Below are 19,361 nucleotides of genomic sequence, written 5' to 3' on the forward strand. Positions count from 1 at the left end.
ATTCTAAACACATGTCATTCTACCTGTAATTTTCCAAAACATTATGTTACAAAACAAGTATTAAATATAAATCTATTTTAAAAATTTATTACCAAATTAATTGTATAAAACGTACATGATTACAAAAAACTGTACCTACAACTGCTGTACAATATAGAGAATAATAATAATTTGTACCGTAGGTTTTTGTGTAGGGCCAGCCTAAAATATTTGTTTAATTTTTTTAAATAGGCTGAGACAAAATTTAAAAAAAAACGTAAGTACCGTTTAACATGTTTAACAAATATCTCCGATACAGGTGTGCAATATTGTGACATCATTTATACGAATCTCGAGTAAAATCTACTTTTCGTTAAAATAAATATAAATGTAAACATAGCAACTAGATTTCGTTTTTACATAGCAATTTGGAACTTTGGACGAATATTTCTCGCAATAAAAAAAAAAAAAATTGGTCAGTCGTTTATCACGTTATCGCACGAACGAAGCATGACTTTAAATATACTCTATAAAAGGAAGGCAATGAATAACACGTTATATAAATGTGTGGACTGCGTGTAAGTAAAAGTGTCAGAGATATCTCGAATACATTTGGGGGATCCCGTGAATTATTTGCAAAGAGAACAGCATAAGATGCGATCGTATAGATTATAGGGCTAAAATAATAAATAATTATTATAGTGTAAAAAGACTTGTCCGATAACAAAAATTTCTTTCTTCTTAATAATACTAACTGAAAAAAGACTTGTACTGGCTCGAGCAGACGACAGTTCACCGCTCGCACGTGCTTGCTTGCTTTCACTCGCTTTCGGAAAAAATGCTCTAGGTTTGTAAGACGTTTACGAGTACCCGAGAGCAATTGTACCATGCGTAAAATTCTACGAATAATACTGTGCATGTTTTTTTCCTGGTTTTATTTTAGCAAGCCTAAGAAAATAATTCAGGGCATGATCGATAAATAACGCTGAAAGAGAAAGAGAGAGAGAGAGAGAAACACTTTGAATGCGTATGTCAAGCCTGCAATTATACATACAACTATAGTATTCTTCTAAACCTTAGCAAATGAAGAAGTCTTTTCGGTAATATATAATTTACAGAACATCTTCCGCATGAACACGAATTTGTACACACTGTTCTTGACACAAGTGTACAAATCCGTACGCAATCTCAAGGTACATTTAATTTACGTATCGGGAATAAAAAAAAGTAATACCCAATAAGCACATTATTGGAATATATACTCCGTTTCTATCTCGTCTTTTGTAGTTCTTCGATCTCTTCGTCCTCGCTGCTATCAACACCGTTCTCTTCCAATTTTTGTTTCTTCGCGTCCGGCGGTCGCATCACATCCTCGTCGTAATTCAGACCGAGCTCTTTGCACCGTTTCTCCAAGTATTTCAATAACCTCATACCTGCTCTGTATACGTAACTATTTTTAAAATAACATAGACACACTCTTACATGCTATACTAGCTTGGGTGTTCGGAGGCCAAAGATTTTGATCGTACCTGCCATGATCATTGCTTACGTTTCTACTGCAACGACGATTTATGCCAGACCATTATTATCAATAGACTGCGGATTATATGCATTTATGGGAAAAATAGATGGGTGTAATTTCAAATAATAAAAAGATTACGAGAATTTAAAAGTATCAATACGTTTCTTACAACTTAATCATTCTTATTTGCTTCCTATGTCTTGCAATTCATGCAAACGACTTTTATTTTGCATAAAAAGCCGCAGTCTAAATATTAGATAACAAAAAGCAGAAGCAGTATGAACGGAGCATCTCAATGTTGTCAGCTTATATCGCAATCTCTGGCATCCGAACTATTCACATTAAAGTACAGTAGGACCCGCTATAATGTGCAACATATTAAATTTACCCCAGTTATAACATTTTTACATATACCTATGTATATGTATATGTATATAGCTGTATAAGATATGTATCTTCTGGTATTATTTATTCTACATTGTCACGTTACACGAGGCCCTACTGCACTTACATTGTCCATACTTACTTGTATACTGCGCTGTGCTCTTCATTATAAGCTTGACAATTATTGAATACTAAATGACAATCACTGAAAAATTGTTCCAACGTTTCGTACTCCCCATTGCTGAGTTTGCATTTGATTGTACCGAAATCCATGGGATTGGAAATGATATCGTGATAGTCTGGGACTTCGTCTTTTGTAACAGGTGATAAGAAAGGCCACGAGTCCTTGTGGTGCATGACATCGGTGAGTAAATCTTGCAGTCTTGTCATGCATCCTTTAATCGATCCATTATCTTCGAATTTTTCTATTACGGCAGCCCTCTTCGCAGCTCGTCTGGTCTGTCTCGGTTCTGTGTCTTCTGAGTTGCTGCTATCTGTATAACAAATTTCATCTGGTTAGATTCTAATCGTCGCGAATCAAATGAAACGCAATTAATAGCACAGGCAAAGCATTACCAAAAGAACATGAAAAATAAATTAATCGATTCACAACAAAGGAACAAAAATGATCCCACTTCAATCTTTTCTCGCAATCATCATCGTTCCACTTAAAAACTCAAAGATTAAAACGGGACACTCTGTATGAGTACGCGAAAAGACAACACCTTTCGTTATACTTTTCACTGGTATAGAACCTTGAATGAAACAAGTTATTTTCTGTTGCAGAAACAGCCACACTCCGATCGCAGGAATCGTTTTGAAGCTTTAGTGGTCTGAGGTTTCTATACAGGGTGCGTAGAAACACCTAAGTTGATTTGCTTATTTCTGATGGTAAAAAAAAATGTTGAAAATGGACAAATATGTTCGGTCCAAGGGTACAAATATTGTAGTGGGCAAAAAAATGTGTATAAACTGTACGTTTTGTGCAATTTAACGTCACAATTAATACAACAGAAATTACTTCACTGTTTGTATCGATTGCCCAACTTTGGCGAAATTTTTGTACTGAAGGTCACGCGAAGAACATTTTTTCTTTGTCTACTACAACATTTGTACCTTTGAACCGAACACTTTCGTCCTCTGACATTTTTCTCTATCGCTAAAAATAAGCGTGACGCTTAAGATGCTCAACTTAGGTGGGACACCCTGTATAAGGAAGTTTATACGAACTCACTTGCATCGTGTAAGTTGGGAAACATAAATTGAATGAAGATTTTGCCTACTGTACTTCCAGAGCAAAATGAGGGCCTTCTGCGAACACATGCAACGAAGTCTTACCTATTTACCATTAACAGTTAAACCGTATTAACGAATAATGGATGAATATGTAAAGCGATACACTGTCTAGTCGATATTAGTGCACTTCTAGACAACAGAAAAATGTGAATTGAAAGAAAGTAGAAAAGAGTCTCGATACAGACCGTCCCAGTCTGTAGATTCTGTAGTGAGGAGGCTCTTGGCAAAACCATGGATGCGAGAGCGTGCTGCTGCAGCGCACAGTCTCTCCTTGTCCCTTTCCCTTTCGCGCCCCCTCACTAACAACACAATTTGAACTAAATAACTCATTCATTATGCATCTCTGGAAAAAAAGTATTCGATCGAATAAATCGGGCGTCCGTCGTTTTCATTTATAAATGCATACAATCTGCTGTCCATTTAGCTATAACTATCTATTAAATTTGTCAAATATTTTCCATTTTTGTGATACACTTAAACAATTTACATCCACGATTTCGATCGAATATTTTCTGTCAGGGGTAGTATTAACATTTAACATTAATATAATACCATCAAACGCTTGAACGCTCTCGGCACTTGCTACTAGTGTTTCCTGCCGCTATTATATATTTATATTATAGTTTCTATCATTTACCGGGTTTTGTGTTAGCCCTCCTATCCTTTTTGTCCTTACAATCTGAACAGGTCCACCTTCCGCGAGGAGGTCTTGCTATAGGAGGATCTATACATTCTATGTGAAAACAGTTCGAGCATAAGTCGCAGTTGATCAGCTTCCCGCCGCTTCTGCACGCACTGCATACATTTATTTGGCTACTTCTGAAATAGAATCATCGATGTGTCAGATCATAAACGACTGACACGATAATCACAAAAGCTTTTTAAACAAATTCTTACATATTCCCATAATTCTCATCTTCCCCGTCTTCGTCTTCGTGGAATTCCTCCTCGCTCTCGAAAATTCGCCTAGCTCGATTGTGTCTGGTCTCTTTGGTCAATGTAACTTCCTCTTCCAATTCATCTTCGAATTTCTTTCGTTTCTTAAGCCTCGACTTCGATTTGGTCGGCGGTTTACACGTTTTGCAATACCAATCTCCGTCTGGTACAGCCTGCAAATATACCGCAAGTTAATCATGGTGTTTACAAGAGCTGTACACTCGAAATAAAGGAAATAATTACAATAAGTTTCGGTTTTAAACAGTACAAATGGTGGCCATTGTTGCATCCATCGCATAGCAACATTTTCTCGGCGTCTCGACGTCGTCTGCATATATAACATTGAGCATTTAAGACGCTCTTATCCCACGAGATGCTGTTCTCTAGGGTAGCTAAATGCAAGAACAACTGAGACCAGCTTGTGGATGCTATGAGAGACTGTTCCCATCTTGCTCTGTAATCATCGCCAGGATGTTTCTTGTCCTTTTCGTTAACTAGAGGTTTGTCTAAGTACTTTTGATCGATAGCATGATACAATTGTAAAATAGCATTAGCCAAATCTTTGATGACCACAATTTGTTTATTGTCGAGAACTGGTTCTGTTTCATTCGTCAACCCTAAGGTTTTCCTTGAACTCTTGTAAGCCTTTACGTTAACTGTATTGGCTTCAGAGTCTGACTCTCTCTTCACTTTATCCGATACTACGTTGAAAACACTATCTCCGTCTTCCTCGTTCGTACCATACGCTAATTTATCACATTGTTCATTGTTGAGCCTATTACCAATCATACGTCTCCATGTATCGCGACTGTTCACCTTCAAACTTCCCAAACAACCTGCTTTTATTTTGTCTTCGAGTTCTAAAATAAAGTCCCTCAGAGTAAATTCGAATACTTCCTCGATAGGCACATCGGGAGGATAATTTAAGTTAGCGTTTTCGTATTTATTTTTCTTGATGGTCTTGTTGGAAGGTTCCTTGATCGGTCCTGAAAACTATATCAAAAGTCTATAATAGTTAACAAAGACACGAATTTTGTCCAGCTTTTTGTGCGATTCTGGCCCATCGTACACCGTAACTATACAACAATAGTTCCGGGTATGTACATTCGAAGATACTCACCACTTCAGGATTAAGCTTATGCCTCGGGCATTCTTCGATTGTAGATATCAAACTCGTCATCTCTTGCACGATATTATTTCGGAGCTCGCCTTCCCTAATTCCTCGTTTACTCAAACTATTAACCAGAGCTTCTATGTCCCCCTGTGTTCCAAAGAAACTCCATCGCGGTTCCGGTCTTTTCCAGTGAACCGGACACTCTTTGTCTCCTGTGCAAGCCATCAAATTCTTCCTCACGTCGAGGAAATCCTGCTTAATTTCTTTCCTAGCCAGTACATCTTTCCTCGGTGATTTCAGTCCGTTTTTGTCGGAGAACTCCTGTTTGATTTCTTTCCTCGGCGATTTCAGTCCGTTCTTGTCAGAAAACGTTACTTTCTTCGGGGATTTCTTCGCCTTTTTAAAACTGTTTTCTTTGTCGCTGAACTCGTCTTCGAATTTGTTTCTTAAATACTCGTACGTAGATTCTCTGTCTTGCAGTCCGGGTTGATAAGGCGTACCTTCAGGTAAACAAGTACCCACTCCAGTCCCATCGTTCTCCACGAATATTCCTGGATACAAAAAATCATTTATTTAATTGTTCAATCGCTATAATGAAGCGAGGGTAAACGGAGAAACGCGCGATTACCTGGTATCGACAAAAGCCTCCAATATCTACGATAAGCTCTATCGGAGCCCAAGTAAAGCATCATTTGATCGTCTTTAGTTGCTTGCTGTAGCTCTTTCAATTTAGTCTCGTATTCTTCCTTCTTCTTCTCCTCTTCGCAATTACCACGCGTTACCTTTTTCGGCGCACTTTTCGTCTCTTTGTCCTTCTCTCGCTCCCGCATTTTTTCTTTCTCCTCTTTCTCCCTCTTTTGCTCCGCCAACACGAAAGACCTCAGCTCTTTCTTCGCCAAATGAAGCTTCTCGTGTCTCTCCTCGATCACGTCTCGCACCGAGGCAAACGTGAGCAACTGATTGATGAGGCAAGCGGCTACTTTCAATTTGTCGTCGAAATTAAGCTCGTGAACGCTGCAATAGCTCAACTGTCTCAAAATGTGTGCTTCTTTCGTTTTCATTAAGAACGCAGGGTCGTCTTCGTTTGTGTAACCGCCTGAAAAATAAAAAAAAAACAAAATAAGAATCTTCATTTCAAATAGCTGTTACGAAGAACCGAAATGCCCAGCTAATATCAAGCCCTGCTAGAAGCTTTCCAATTTCATCGAAGCCTACCTCTTTGAGAATATCTCCATTTCGAAGCAGCTTCGCCTATTCGCTCGCCAGAGCTTAATAAGTGTTGTCTCAAGATTTCGCTTAGAGTTGTGTGATCCAACGTCAGATCGGATAATTTGCACCCGTGATACGTTGCCAATCCTTTCGTCATTGATGAAACTCCTTCGTTGGCAGTATTATCGTTCGCTACTGTATCGGATGCCCGAATCTCGTCTTCCTCGTCCGATTGATACTTGAAGATACTCGACAATAACAGCTGTAAGAGGTCACTCCAAGGCCCAGACGCTTCTTTCATTAGCAACGCCTTTTCCAACAAATCCAGAGTGAAACCGCCCGAAAAATATGAATTGACTTCCAATTCTTCATTGAAAAATTCGAGAAACTCCAGGATCATACAACAGTCGCCGAACTTGTCGTTCGGTAAAATAGTTTTCACCGGTACAGGTTGCGGAATCGGAGCGAGATTCTCGCATTCGAGATCTTCCCTCGGTTTATTCCACTGCTTTACGTACGCAGCCAGAGCAGCCAGCTTCAGTTTTTGCTCCTTCTTAAGTTCTCTATTCTTCAACATTGTTTCCTCTTTGAGTTTCGCTTTCTCTTCGAGTGCTTTCGCTTTAAGCTCTTCTTTGAATTTCTCCTTCATTCTGTAGACAAACTATACCCTTAATATAGTCCGTCGAGAGTCCAGTCTTTGACTGTACTTCCGAAAACCTTCATGTTTCGAAATGGTTGAAATTTTGTAAATAGTGAATAGGTATTTTTTGATAAAAATGATGATTGCGAGAAGGATTTTCGGCGTCGCATCATTTTTGTCAAAAAAAAAAAAGAAACTTATTTTTAAAAATTTAGCCAATTCGGCATGGGGGTTCTCGGAAGTTTAGCCCAAACTCTTATTATGACCGCATTACTTACTTTGGTTTCCGAATCTTTTTTATTTCAACTCCCGCCTGATTTACCTTCTTCAAGGGGTCCGGCTTCTTCTCTGTTTTCTCTGATTTTGGTTTTGAAATATTTGCGGTAAGAAATTTTTCTATCGACTCCTGCTTGTGTTTTATGGGCTTTTTAAGACGCGACGTGAAATCGGGCGGAGGACCGGTAAATATCGTATCAAAACGTACTTTGCTAATTCCATACTTCTGTAAAACGCTATCCTGAAATCACACGATGTAGGCTTCGTTAATATACTTTGCATAGAATTAATCTCTTGCACTCGGAAGTTGTTTTAAATAATAAAATGGTAATTTTTAATGGCGCTTTAGAGTTATCATTCGAGTGCAAAGGGTTAATACATTTCAGCAGCAAAAGCTACTAACTTTAACAATCCAAATACCACTCTCGTTCTGCTCGCATAACTGACGCAAAAATATTTTGTTACGTTCTCTGCTGTATTGTTGCTTTTTTCTTCTAACTTGTGCCGCTTCTACTATCATCAGTTGACTAACATCAGAATCGCCACAGTCCAACTGCTCCACTTCGTAACGAAACAATTTTGCTGGTGGATGATAGTGTTGTTCTTGTGGATTCCTAATAGAACCAATTAATGTTATTCCTTCTTAAGATACATGTTACCAGAGACAAAATATAGACACTTAGCTAGTAAACACACAAACCTACTAAGGACACAACATACCGAGAGACATTGCATATACATATTAAATATGTCTATACCTATTTTCTTTCATATATGCTTTTATTTGTTGCTCCAAAGGTGCAATAACTTGAAGGACATGACATTCGCACCAAGAATCTTCTGTGAAACTTGCTTCCACCATTTCTCCGACGAAATAACGATCCTTCGCGAACAGAAACACATCTTCCACCATCTCGTTGAAAGAGGATCTGTTCGTTTTACTGGCGAGGTATAATATAGGAATTCGTAACTGCAACAGAATATGTACATACGTTAGAATTCAATAAACATCATAATCAATTTTTCAGACACAAAATATCATACCTCCATAGGGAACTCTTTCAGACTTCTCTTTGCATTTTCCTCGCACTGCAGGGCTTCTTCATAAGTCATGTTGCTCCTCCCGGTGATGCAGCACGACCATATGAGCGAATTGCACAGGATAATTCTCTCGCAGAACTCACTACAGTCACAAAACAGACAAAAGAATTAAAATAGCAGATATTGTATTTAGTTCGCACAGGATGAGAAACTGATCGATCATAGCTTCAGAATGAGGTACAGCTACGACTCTCTAGCTTATAGCAAGTCTACCAATATCTCATCGGCCGACAGTACCTACTATAGTCACCTCCGATAAAAAGTGAGAAAGGAATATCGAAAAAAAGAAAAGAAAAATAAAAATCCAAACAAGTGTCATCCACCGTGCATTTAAAACCAAAACAGACTGTCAACAATGCACGTGTACCTCCGAAGGATGATATCGTGCCGAGGCAATGGCAACGTACGCGAACGATCGGTCTCGTTGCACAGCAGAATTCGAGTCCAGATCCGTTCGACAGTCAGTTCGATAGTCAAAATGACGGATTCTAATATTTTTAATTCACGAATATTCAGATTGGAAACATGGATCCATGAGGAATTATTTAACAAATTGATTTCTCTAGGTATTATATTATTTAAAAAATGCCTACAGATTTTGATAGATATATTCATGGTATTTTTATAAGGAAATGTAAAATAGTCATTTTTAGTGCTCCGTAAACCTAGTGTTAAAGTAGCTATACGTGAACGACAACGTCGAGCCTGACGTGTTTATACGTATATTTCCTCGAGACGAGATCAGTGGAAGTGTACGCGATCGAAAGAAAACGAAACAGTCGCGTTTAACGTATCGAGTCGGCGAGATGGCGAGGCACGTCTTGACGCTGTCTCGGCTGTCATGGTCTTACTTGTAGTCCTTGAAGATTTCGTTGGTAACCTCGCAGTGGAATACTTCGTCGTCATCCTTGAAGTCCGACGAGACGTGGAGTCGTAGGAACGGCTGTTTGCGAAGCAACGGCATGTCAACGTTTGCGGTCGATGATCGAGCGTGGTTTTCCGTCCGGTTCTCGAGCCGCTCGTGGGAAATCAATTTCACGTCGAAGACCGTACTACGCTTTTCCCGGGCACATGCGACGCACGCGAATAAACTCCTGACCGCGGATCAAGGAGATCGCTCGATCACACGTCGCCTAAACTTCCCGTGACGATCCACCGGCGAGCACTCGAGTTCCCAATCACTCGAACCGTTCACGCGTCGCAAACGTGAAGCCTCGGAAATATTTCGCGAAACATTTCGGGTACCACACAAAAGCACAATTTAACGGTGCTCGTGGAAGCGCACATTCACATCTGGCACTCTGAAGCCGGAAACCAATAAAAAGTGATCGCTACCAACCTGACTGAACCGCGGTTCAAAACGCGGGAAACGAACACGTCCTTTGTACTCGTTCTTTTTTCGCGGTTCGTTCGCAGTCACGTCTTCTTTGAACGTTTACGGGTTTCTGGATTTCTGTATCTCGCGAGAACGTTCGCGATACAACGCATTCCTGCGAACAAATAATGGAAAAGTTAACGGGATATTTTTTTCAGCTGTTGGTGGTCGGTATCCGGATCGTATACAGTGTGCTCAATTTGGCGGGAACAGATGATCGCAAACGGCTATTTGACCTTATTTTCCCGAGATTTGAATTCGAATCTTGTACGATTACTTACGGGGCAATTGAGTAATGCATGTTGTTGCTAAACAAATGTAAAATAGCACATAAGCGTATGATTGTTACGAAAAAGAATTGAGTTATAAATACTATTGCGTATATAACATATTTGCGAGAACGTTTTAAATTGACATTTAGAATTGTAATGGCGGAATGTCATATATGCATCTAAATAATGGGAAGGGTGCACTAAGAAATCAATAAATTGTTATCCGAAATATACTTTTATTAAAAAACATTACTCCAACCATTCTGTTATGTATTGGCATTTCGTAGGCGTGATGTCGCCTATGTCGCAACAATTTTTTCTTACCTACGCGAAAATATTATTATTGTATTATTAAACGTCGTAATTAAAAAAACAGCATTTAAACATGTCGGAGTACTTACGGGGCAAACACCGCAAGTGGATTTAATTAATCCAGGTGCAAGTAATAAAGGTTCTACTGCTCTGTACAAATTGTTTCCATCGTCTGAGAGAATTCGTTCTACTTTTCCATCATACACCAATGTGTTTAATATCATCTCTAAATCTTCGACCGATAATTTTACCTATAATCATCAATTGAATGAATAATTAACTATTAATAGTTTCTTATACCATCTTCGTATTACTACATTAAAGTAAAGTCATTGCAAAATTAGAACCTTGCTTATGCCTAGATCAGAAATGAATTTCCACACATCTTTGGATGAGGCGAAGGTAATGTTTCTAGCTGCAATTGGTCCACCTCTGCAAGAATTTATTTGCTCTCTTTTTTTCTCTAAAAATCTATAACATTGTTGATTGAGAACATCAACGAATTCAGCTTCAAAATCTTGATCTTGATACCAGGCACCGCCAGTTACAGATGTGTCCGGTTCCAAATTATATAGCATATATACTTTTTTCTTGCTCGCTGCTACAGACTTAACGGCTTTAATGAACTTTTTAGTCTCTAAGCTTTTCAGGATCTTGTTCAACTGCGTTGGCATTAAATTAGACTTAAATCTTATATCTCTAATCCAAATCCCCTTGTTCCCTGCTTCTTCTATTATAGTATATACAATCTTTTCTTCGTTGTCAGCCCCTTTAGCTACTTTCGCTTTAGAAGGATCTTTCAAACGATACAACAGAGAACCACCTTGTTTAAATAAATCGAAATGACCCTGAGATAAAAGTTTGTTTATAATTTGCGCTTTTTGAGCAGGTTGGAGACCTGGCATCTCAGCTGTCAAATCTTTGTCAGATATGCCTTTGGGCTTGGTTTGAGCCAACTCAATGATCCTGAAAATTTGAATGGTACTAATTAAATTGGTACATAGAAATTTGAATCTTTATCAGACGAATAAAATGATTGTCATTGTTTCATTCGTAACAAACAATAGTGCACATAACCTGCTTGTCATGTAAATAATTACGAAGGTAATATTTAATAAAAATTGTGAAAAATGTACTTTTGTTCAAGCGCTTCCAACGAATTAGCATCTGCAACATTTCCGTCTTGTTCCTTCGAAGTGCTCGCTTCCGATTCCATTGAATTTTTAAGATTTAAACGATTCTACTAAATACTCGATCCCTTTCTAAGGTTTATAGGTTATGCCGACTTGCAGTTTCGTTATTTACAAATAAGAATATCCAATTGAAATAAATACTGAACGATTCGCATATGCAACAATATTTTCAATTAATATGGACGAATTTTCAAATACGCCTGAAACCGAAGAATCTTTGGACATCGCTACTAAGGACTGGAATAGAGTTATAAATACTGCTAAGAAGGTATTGTTTATATTCAATTTGCAACGTTCTAATCAGATACATATATTTTTATTTTATTATTTTTCAAGGTCGGTTACAAAGAAGGAATAGAGAGCGGATCAGACTCTGTCTTCCAAGAAGGTTTCGATAAAGGATACGAAGAAGGTTTCAAAACTGCTTTCAATCTAGGAAAGCTTAAAAGTTTATTAAATACCATAGCACAAGATACAGAGCATCCTCAGGATATAAAGGAAATTCTTGACAAAACTAGAAGGGGCGCGTGTCATACCTGTTCAATGGTATCTAAAAATCCAAACTACGAGACAGATAAACCATTCTCAGAAGTGATTGATGAACAAAGACAACACTCTACAAAAATAATACAAAGATTGTGCCAACATTTTCACTTGAATGAAAAAGATTTCAATATTGACAAATCGAACGAATTCGAAACTCAAGACCGTGTTTCAAATCTAGCTGAAAGCAACTAATTCATTGATCAAAATATAGTATTTTATATGTTTTTATTAGTATCTGTAACATATTATGATTGAATTGTAAGCCAAGAATAGTGGTATTTTTATAAATACAATCCTTCGGGTGAACCCTCTTTTTTACGATATAAAACACTTTCCTTAGACTTTTTGAAATCATCGCTGGTAACTTTCATACGGCGTTCACGCAGTGCCATTAAACCAGCTTCAGTACATATGGCCTACAAACGAGAAATTAATTTCATAGTCGTATGAATACTTCTTACCAGCAAGTATTACTTAAAAAGTGCCTCACCTTTATGTCTGCACCTGAAAGATCATCCTTTGCCATAATCAACTCTGCTAAATTAACATCAGGCGCTAAAGTCATTCTGTTGGTATGGATGCTGAAGATACGTCGTTTTGTTTTCTCGTCGGGCAGGGGGAATTCGATTTTTCTGTCGATACGACCTGGTCGGATCAATGCTGGATCTAAAGTTTCAATTCTATTGGTTGCCATTACGACCTTGACATCTCCTCTACTATCAAAGCCTAAGTGAAAGAAACAATAATTGTACGGAGCTTATACTTTTTATAAATCGTATCAAGAGTCAAGTTACTATGTACCATCAAGCTGATTGAGAAGTTCAAGCATAGTTCTTTGAATTTCACGTTCCCCTCCACTGTTACTATCATATCGTTTCGTGCCTACAGCGTCTATTTCATCTATGAATACAATCGACGGAGCATGTTCCTCTGCAACTCTAAATAATTCTCTTACAAGCTTCGGCCCGTCACCCAAGTACTTTTGTATCAGTTCGGAACCGACAACTCTCAAGAAAGTGGCCGAGGTTTGATTCGCTACGGCTTTTGCTAATAGTGTCTTTCCCGTTCCCGGAGGTCCATAAAGTATCACTCCCTTTGGTGGTTTGATACCCATTTCTTCGTAATACTCTGGATGAGTCAGTGGCAATTCCACAGATTCCTTGATTTCTTGAATTTGGGTATCCAGCCCTGAACATTAAACAATATATTATAGTTATATTCTTAGAGGGTTTTTGTTGCATATAAAGAAGAACACCTAAATATCTCCATTACTTTTGGTGTGTGGGAAAAGTTCTCAGGAATTACATTCTCAAAGTTAATGTGTTGAGAACAGAAAGTTAAAAGGCTATAAGAACACCCTAGTATACACAAACATCGATATTTACCACCAATATCAGCATAAGTTTCTTGTGGAGCTTTCTCAAGCTTCATTACAGTAACCATAGGATCTGTGTCGTCGCCTAAAACTCCAACAACTGCATGAACTTTATGATTTAATAAGACAGAACAGCCAGGTTCCAACTGATCTTTGTCTACAAATGATAAAATAGACACGTAATGCTCAGAACCAACCGAAGTTGAAACTATTGCATGATTATCATCAATTATTTCTTCTAATGTTCCAACAGACATTGGTGTCCCTCTCAGGTCATCGACCTTGGACCTTTCCTCTTCATTCTTTTCTTCCTGAGGCTTCAGCCTTTCTTGATTCCTAATGAACTCTTCCTCCATTAATAAATAATCTTTTATGCGGTCTAGTTTCAACAGCTTTAGTTTGCAACGAGTATGAGGCGTGACTTGAGGCAATTTCAAAGCAGCATCGGGCCCCTTTATACGTCTCTTCTTTTTGCCCACTCTTGTTGGAATCGGAGGCTCATACTTCTTCTTCTTGTCTTTGTCATCCTTCCTGTCGCCCCCGGTGCCACCAGTACCAGATTGATTCTGCCCCTGTTTCAATTAAGGCAATGTGAGAAACTAAATTCTATTGTATCCAAGCATTTGTCCTACAATATCAAGTCGGACTCGTGATGAAGATTTCATACAAAATTCTATTTCTATATTATCGATATTTAACCATTAACGAAAATGTTGCAATGCAAACAATATAAATTTTCGTTTTCTTTTAGGAGATTATAAACAAAACGATTATAAATAAGTTCTAGCCATTTTAGTTGGAAAGAAAATGATAGTAAAAAGGGTTCAATATGATATTATGCCGTTTGACACAAAAGAGCTGATGCTACATACGAAACTAACCTAAAATGTCAAATGAAAAAGAAATTTATGTTTACAAAAGATAAATTTTTAAAATATTGAGTGTTCTAATATTTTGTTTGCACAGTTAAATATCGTATTAATAAATTGGCCCATATTTGATTGAGAAAGTTTGTAAATATTACCATTTCACGATCACTGTTCGACCATTAAATGAAACGGCGTAGTCATTCCCAGTGTACGAGCAGAATCGATAGTCGATTCGATATCTTCCTCTTTATGAGGTATCGAATACATAATGCGATACACTCGAACGACTATCTTTTACCGAAATTTTCAAATCTTAGTCAAAGTAATTGTCGCTAGATATCAATTGAAAATGTATTTAATTAATAATAATTCTAAAACTTGTTAAGTAAGAAATTCTGAATGCGTTTCGAGTAATTTGTGACGAACCGATTTAGTATTGTTTTTTTTTTTTATTTAATAACAATAATTTACACGGTTGAGTTCGACAATAGTTACGATCAAATGTAAAGTATTTATCTCGCTAGAAAATCTTCGATTAATACCATGCGTGCAGAAAATGTAAAAATGATTTTCTATTTAGTAGTTGCTTTTCTTTTTGTTTCAACAATATTGACAAAATACAGATTCGTGAAATTTTATTTAAATTATTTTGATACATTATTCCCTGCAATGAAGTATGTTCTAACTGTTTTTACTAACATTTTCTTGTTCTGACTAACATTTCGCTGATCAAAGTCATCCGAATAAAAATACATTTTTTAAAAAACGATGAAATAATTATTTCGACTCACGGCTGATGTTATCTCATTCTTGACGAATGTAAGCACACACGATCACGCGATCTCTGCATCACGTACTGTAAAACTGTAGTAACAAAAACGTATTGTCCAGCAATATAAACAACGCCGAAAATAAGACCAATATACTAAAAAAAAAAAAAAAGAACTTCCAAACATGTCTGTTCAAACCAAAATTTCTTATATTATGCTCTTATTTTGTTATTGCAGTTCAAAGGCATTTAATCTTGTATTTCATTCCTTCTTTGTTTTGTAATTCTTAAACAATGTATACTAAATTTGAGCCACAAGAATGTTAAAATGTACATTTGGTTTTTCATACCAATGCGATTCTTTTACATACATCGCTGCTCTCGGAGCGGTGTAGTTGCAACGAAAAGAACAATCTCATCGGTTTGATTGCGTCGCATAACATGTGTCGCGGGAAACTCGGACTTGAATACTGAACTATGAACTGACTGAGATGGCTACTTTGGTAATATGGTAAAAGTTTTTAAGTAAAAACGTTTCAGATGTTGGTTTCGTAGTCGTGTGATATTTTCCCTTACTTTCGCTTATCACAATGGTTGGTAAGTGTATTCAGGAGTACCTTCGGTTCGTAAGTAAAAGCCTATATGAACAGAATATAATACAACGTGTTCAAAAATGTTTTAGAAGTGACGAGAGGCGTATTCGAGAAGCGATTCAATGAAAATGTTTACGGTGCTTAAAGGCCAGCTAAGATAATTCTGGGATCTTCCACGGCGTCTTTGATCTTCCTCAAGAACAGCACAGCCTCGCGTCCATCGATCAGTCGGTGGTCGTACGTCAAAGCTACGTACATCATTGGACGAATTTTGACCTAAAAAGTAACCGGTATTAATGACAACAGTTTTTAAAAGCATAAGAACCGATTTGAATAGTGAAATTATTCATTACCTCGCCCTTCACTGCAATAGGTCTGTCAAAGACACCGTGCATTCCAAGAATTGCACTTTGTGGTGGATTAATAATAGGCATTCCCATGAGAGAACCGAAGACACCTCCATTACTTATTGTGAACGTTCCGCCATCCATGTCCTCCACCGATATTTGACCTTTCCTTGCCTTATCGCCAATAGCTGCCAGAGCGATTTCAATCTCAGCAAAGTTCTTGTTCTCTATGCTACGAAGCACCGGTACAACGAGACCTTTCGGCGTTGCGACCGCAATACTGATGTCGACGTAGTCTCTATAAACTATTTCATTGCCGTCTATTACAGCGTTCACTACCGGTTGGTCTTTCAAAGCATAGGCACTTGCTGCTATGAATGGACTCATAAATCCAAGCTTCACACCATACTTTTTGGTGAAGGCTTCCTGGTTCATTTTACGGAATTCCATGAGCCGACTGTAAAGACAATATATAGATTAGATAACAGGAATAACAGAGAGTAAATAAATCACAACTATAGGTGTGCGAGAACCGAAAATGTCCAGTCGAGAATTTCATTCGAGATCGGGACGGGTTCTCGAATATATCGGGATTCCTGAGCATATTAGAGTTCTTGAATATTCTCAGGAATCCCGAAATTTTCTAGAACCCGTCTCGACCCTCGAGTACCCGGCATCGTCGAGTTCTCGGACACCTCTACTCACAACGACTATAATACAACCTCATATCGATTTCGTTAAACGTCGTTAACATAGCGTTCGTATTTTGAGCCTCTTTTAATCGTTCCGCAATACGCAGTCGCATTCTATTCATTCTCACACGCTGCTCTGTCCTTGTGCCAATTATTTCCCGTGTATAATCAGCAGGTGGCAATTGAACTTTGGCACCTTCCAGAGACTGAAGAAGAAATGGTAATTGGTTAGAAATGGTAATAGTAATTGGTTATATATTCTACAAGATTTACCTGTGCATGTTTAATCGCGGCGACTGGCATTGAGGCTGCAGGTGCTTGTGGTGGAGGAGGTTTAGCAGCTGGAGGCGGTGGTGGAGGGGGTTTAGCTGCTGGAGGCGGTGGTGGTGGTGGTGCAGCTCCTGCAGATGGAGGAGGGGGAGGAGGGGGAGGAGGAGGAGGTGGAGGTGCAGCGGCAGTAGGTTTTGGAGCTTCTGCTGCTGGCGGGGCTCCACCGGCAGCACCAATGTCGATGGTACATAATTTCTGTCCAGGTTTCACAGTATCACCATCTTTGACAAATATTTCTTTAACAACACCCCCACCAGGTGACGGTACAGGAACTGAAGTCTACGGAAGAATAATCATATTAGTTACAAGGCTCAACGTGTTTGTTTAAAGAATTTTACCTTATCCGTTTCAATTTCACATAGAACATCATCTTCTTTCACTTGATCACCGACTTTCTTTTCCCATCTCACATCTCCCTCGCTTACACTTTCCGCGAATGCTGGTACTACAACTTCCTTTATTTCCCCTGTTGTGATAGAATAGAATATTATTATGGGAAGGCTCTGTGATGCTATTTTTAGTTTAGTTTCTGAATGCCCCTAGAAACTCTGACTTACATAACGAAGCTGTTGAACGAATATGTCTTGCCTGGTCTGTCCAACATTGTAATTTCTTATATTTTGTACACCTGAATAGTCGACATAGAATCAAAATAAAATTATGTTTTTCGATGTCCTTTAATGAACCTTATACATCTACGACATGTTCTGTTACTTACAATTGAGAATTCTTGTTGACCACATGTTCGGTGTGGATAAATAGTATGCGCCCTACAAAAATGATTTGATACAATTAGTAGTTTATGTTCATGGTTATCTCCAACGTTGCTATGCCTCTCTATAAAGACAATGTTTAGATTTTCAACATATCTCACCACGTTTCTTATCGTACTATCTTCGATAACACAATTAGCCTTACCTTGACTACTAAACGACCTCACAATCTGAAAGAAAAACCATTCATAGTTTTAACTGTTATCCAACTGGATAATTTATGACTAAAATACAGTATAAATCAGATATCACATTCGCGATGTGTTTCCAGTTTAATCGCACGATAGTGTGGAGCGCGAGAAGCGAAAAACATGACTGAAAATCGACCGACCGTTAATCAGTTGACGTTACTTAGTTATTTATACGATTCGACTTGTCCCCGTCGACCGCGAGCTATTAATCATTTTTTGATTGACAGATCGTAAGGATGGACCAGGTCGAGAAAACGATAAGTGTTCAGACGGTATTATGTAATCGATGCGACAGGTAAGGGTAGTATTGCAACAACTTTGTTGGCAGATTCTACTCGAGAAGGGCGTTCGGTACTTCTTACCTAATGTACGTGTCACAGATGCTTTAAGATTAATGGGGGAACGGTATTTGACGATTACAAAAATGAACTCACCTTCGTTCGTGATATACTAATTCGTGTTATTGCACGAGGCACAAGCCGCGAACAGTTGGACAGCATCGCGGCCATCCTCAGGCGGAAAATTCTATTCAGGTGTTCGTTCACGACTCTCGTGACGGTGAGGAAGCAGCGCAAGGCTGTGCGCTCTGCGGCGGGGCTGCAATCTACACTGCTGAACACAATTATTACCTTCCCCCACCTTTACTTGCCGAAAACATCGCGAAAATCCGTACAACTATCTATCTCGCGATTTTCTATGACGGGGATCGCGACGCGTGAAATCACAGAGGGTTCTCGCAAAGGTAAAACGGTCGTAACCTTCGATGCTCGTATCCTCAAAATTTTATAAAATGAATAAAGTTAAAATAGTATCTTATTCGAAGGATTCTCAAAATAATCCCAAGTTGTTTAAAATATTTAATTTATTTTAATTTATTTTCTCTCTTGCTCGTAACAATCAAATATTATTTCTGAAAATATTAATGTACAGGGTGTACAAGAAGTAAGAGTAAAGTTTTTCTTTCTACACCTCCATACACCTCATAGTTTGAACAGCGAAATAGTAACATGATTCACGCATGCACACTGTAAATTGTGAAGGACTACTTGTAGGCGCATGCGCATTGAAAATGAATTACCGAAAAACCCCGGAGTTTCGCCTCTGTAAGAATCCATTGTAATATGTAGCGCATGTGTGTGCTGTATGCATGTATATATACATGCACTCAAATTTGCTTTTGGGGGTTCAGAAAGTGTACAAATTCATTCGCCGCGAATTTGGTTGAGAAAGCGAGCGAAATTTGTTTGATAAAATTGTGTCACGGTAT

At 38.3% G+C, this 19,361-nt stretch overlaps 5 protein-coding genes across 8 annotated transcripts; 1 reads left to right on the forward strand and 4 right to left on the reverse strand.

Moving 5' to 3' along the window:
- Positions 1–73: 73 nt before the first annotated feature.
- Positions 74–10,254, reverse strand: Acf (ATP-dependent chromatin assembly factor large subunit). 4 transcript variants are annotated; one of them, XM_076800469.1, is made up of 14 exons: positions 9,309–10,249; positions 8,401–8,539; positions 8,115–8,326; positions 7,760–7,970; positions 7,359–7,597; positions 6,447–7,090; positions 5,860–6,327; positions 5,238–5,782; positions 4,361–5,110; positions 4,079–4,290; positions 3,819–4,000; positions 3,367–3,480; positions 2,028–2,379; positions 74–1,429 (listed from the first exon to the last, which is right to left on the reverse strand). In XM_076800469.1, the coding sequence occupies exons 1-14, from the start codon at positions 9,419–9,421 to the stop codon at positions 1,249–1,251; spliced, it is 4,362 nt and encodes a 1,453-aa protein (XP_076656584.1). In that variant the 5' UTR covers positions 9,422–10,249; the 3' UTR covers positions 74–1,248. The 4 variants fall into 4 exon arrangements, with proteins under 4 accessions (XP_076656584.1, XP_076656585.1, XP_076656586.1 ...); XM_076800470.1 differs by having other exon boundaries at positions 74–1,417; positions 9,309–10,248; XM_076800472.1 differs by lacking the exon at positions 74–1,429 and adding an exon at positions 3,120–3,196 and having other exon boundaries at positions 2,254–2,379; positions 9,309–10,254.
- Positions 10,255–10,320: 66 nt separating this feature from the next.
- Polr3f (RNA polymerase III subunit F) lies at positions 10,321–11,687 on the reverse strand. Its single transcript, XM_076800482.1, has 4 exons — positions 11,553–11,687; positions 10,764–11,382; positions 10,506–10,667; positions 10,321–10,428 (listed from the first exon to the last, which is right to left on the reverse strand). Exons 1-4 carry the CDS (start codon positions 11,630–11,632, stop codon positions 10,354–10,356), a joined length of 936 nt encoding a protein of 311 aa, XP_076656597.1. The 5' UTR covers positions 11,633–11,687; the 3' UTR covers positions 10,321–10,353.
- Positions 11,688–11,743: 56 nt separating this feature from the next.
- Positions 11,744–12,461, forward strand: LOC143361242 (uncharacterized). Its single transcript, XM_076800487.1, has 2 exons — positions 11,744–11,877; positions 11,946–12,461. Exons 1-2 carry the CDS (start codon positions 11,788–11,790, stop codon positions 12,345–12,347), a joined length of 492 nt encoding a protein of 163 aa, XP_076656602.1. The 5' UTR covers positions 11,744–11,787; the 3' UTR covers positions 12,348–12,461.
- Rpt2 (26S proteasome regulatory subunit Rpt2) lies at positions 12,364–14,668 on the reverse strand. Its single transcript, XM_076800481.1, has 5 exons — positions 14,555–14,668; positions 13,541–14,102; positions 12,957–13,343; positions 12,646–12,881; positions 12,364–12,571 (listed from the first exon to the last, which is right to left on the reverse strand). The coding sequence occupies exons 1-5, from the start codon at positions 14,555–14,557 to the stop codon at positions 12,437–12,439; spliced, it is 1,323 nt and encodes a 440-aa protein (XP_076656596.1). The 5' UTR covers positions 14,558–14,668; the 3' UTR covers positions 12,364–12,436.
- Positions 14,669–15,017: 349 nt separating this feature from the next.
- Positions 15,018–19,093, reverse strand: LOC143361236 (dihydrolipoyllysine-residue succinyltransferase component of 2-oxoglutarate dehydrogenase complex, mitochondrial). Its single transcript, XM_076800480.1, has 10 exons — positions 19,074–19,093; positions 18,529–18,703; positions 18,049–18,073; positions 17,849–17,900; positions 17,688–17,758; positions 17,469–17,596; positions 17,074–17,409; positions 16,831–17,006; positions 16,115–16,565; positions 15,018–16,037 (listed from the first exon to the last, which is right to left on the reverse strand). Exons 1-10 carry the CDS (start codon positions 19,076–19,078, stop codon positions 15,903–15,905), a joined length of 1,554 nt encoding a protein of 517 aa, XP_076656595.1. The 5' UTR covers positions 19,079–19,093; the 3' UTR covers positions 15,018–15,902.
- Positions 19,094–19,361: the final 268 nt, after the last annotated feature.

Source organism: Halictus rubicundus, chromosome 15, assembly GCF_050948215.1.
Source record: "Halictus rubicundus isolate RS-2024b chromosome 15, iyHalRubi1_principal, whole genome shotgun sequence".
In the NCBI taxonomy this organism is placed as follows: domain Eukaryota; kingdom Metazoa; phylum Arthropoda; class Insecta; order Hymenoptera; family Halictidae; genus Halictus; species Halictus rubicundus.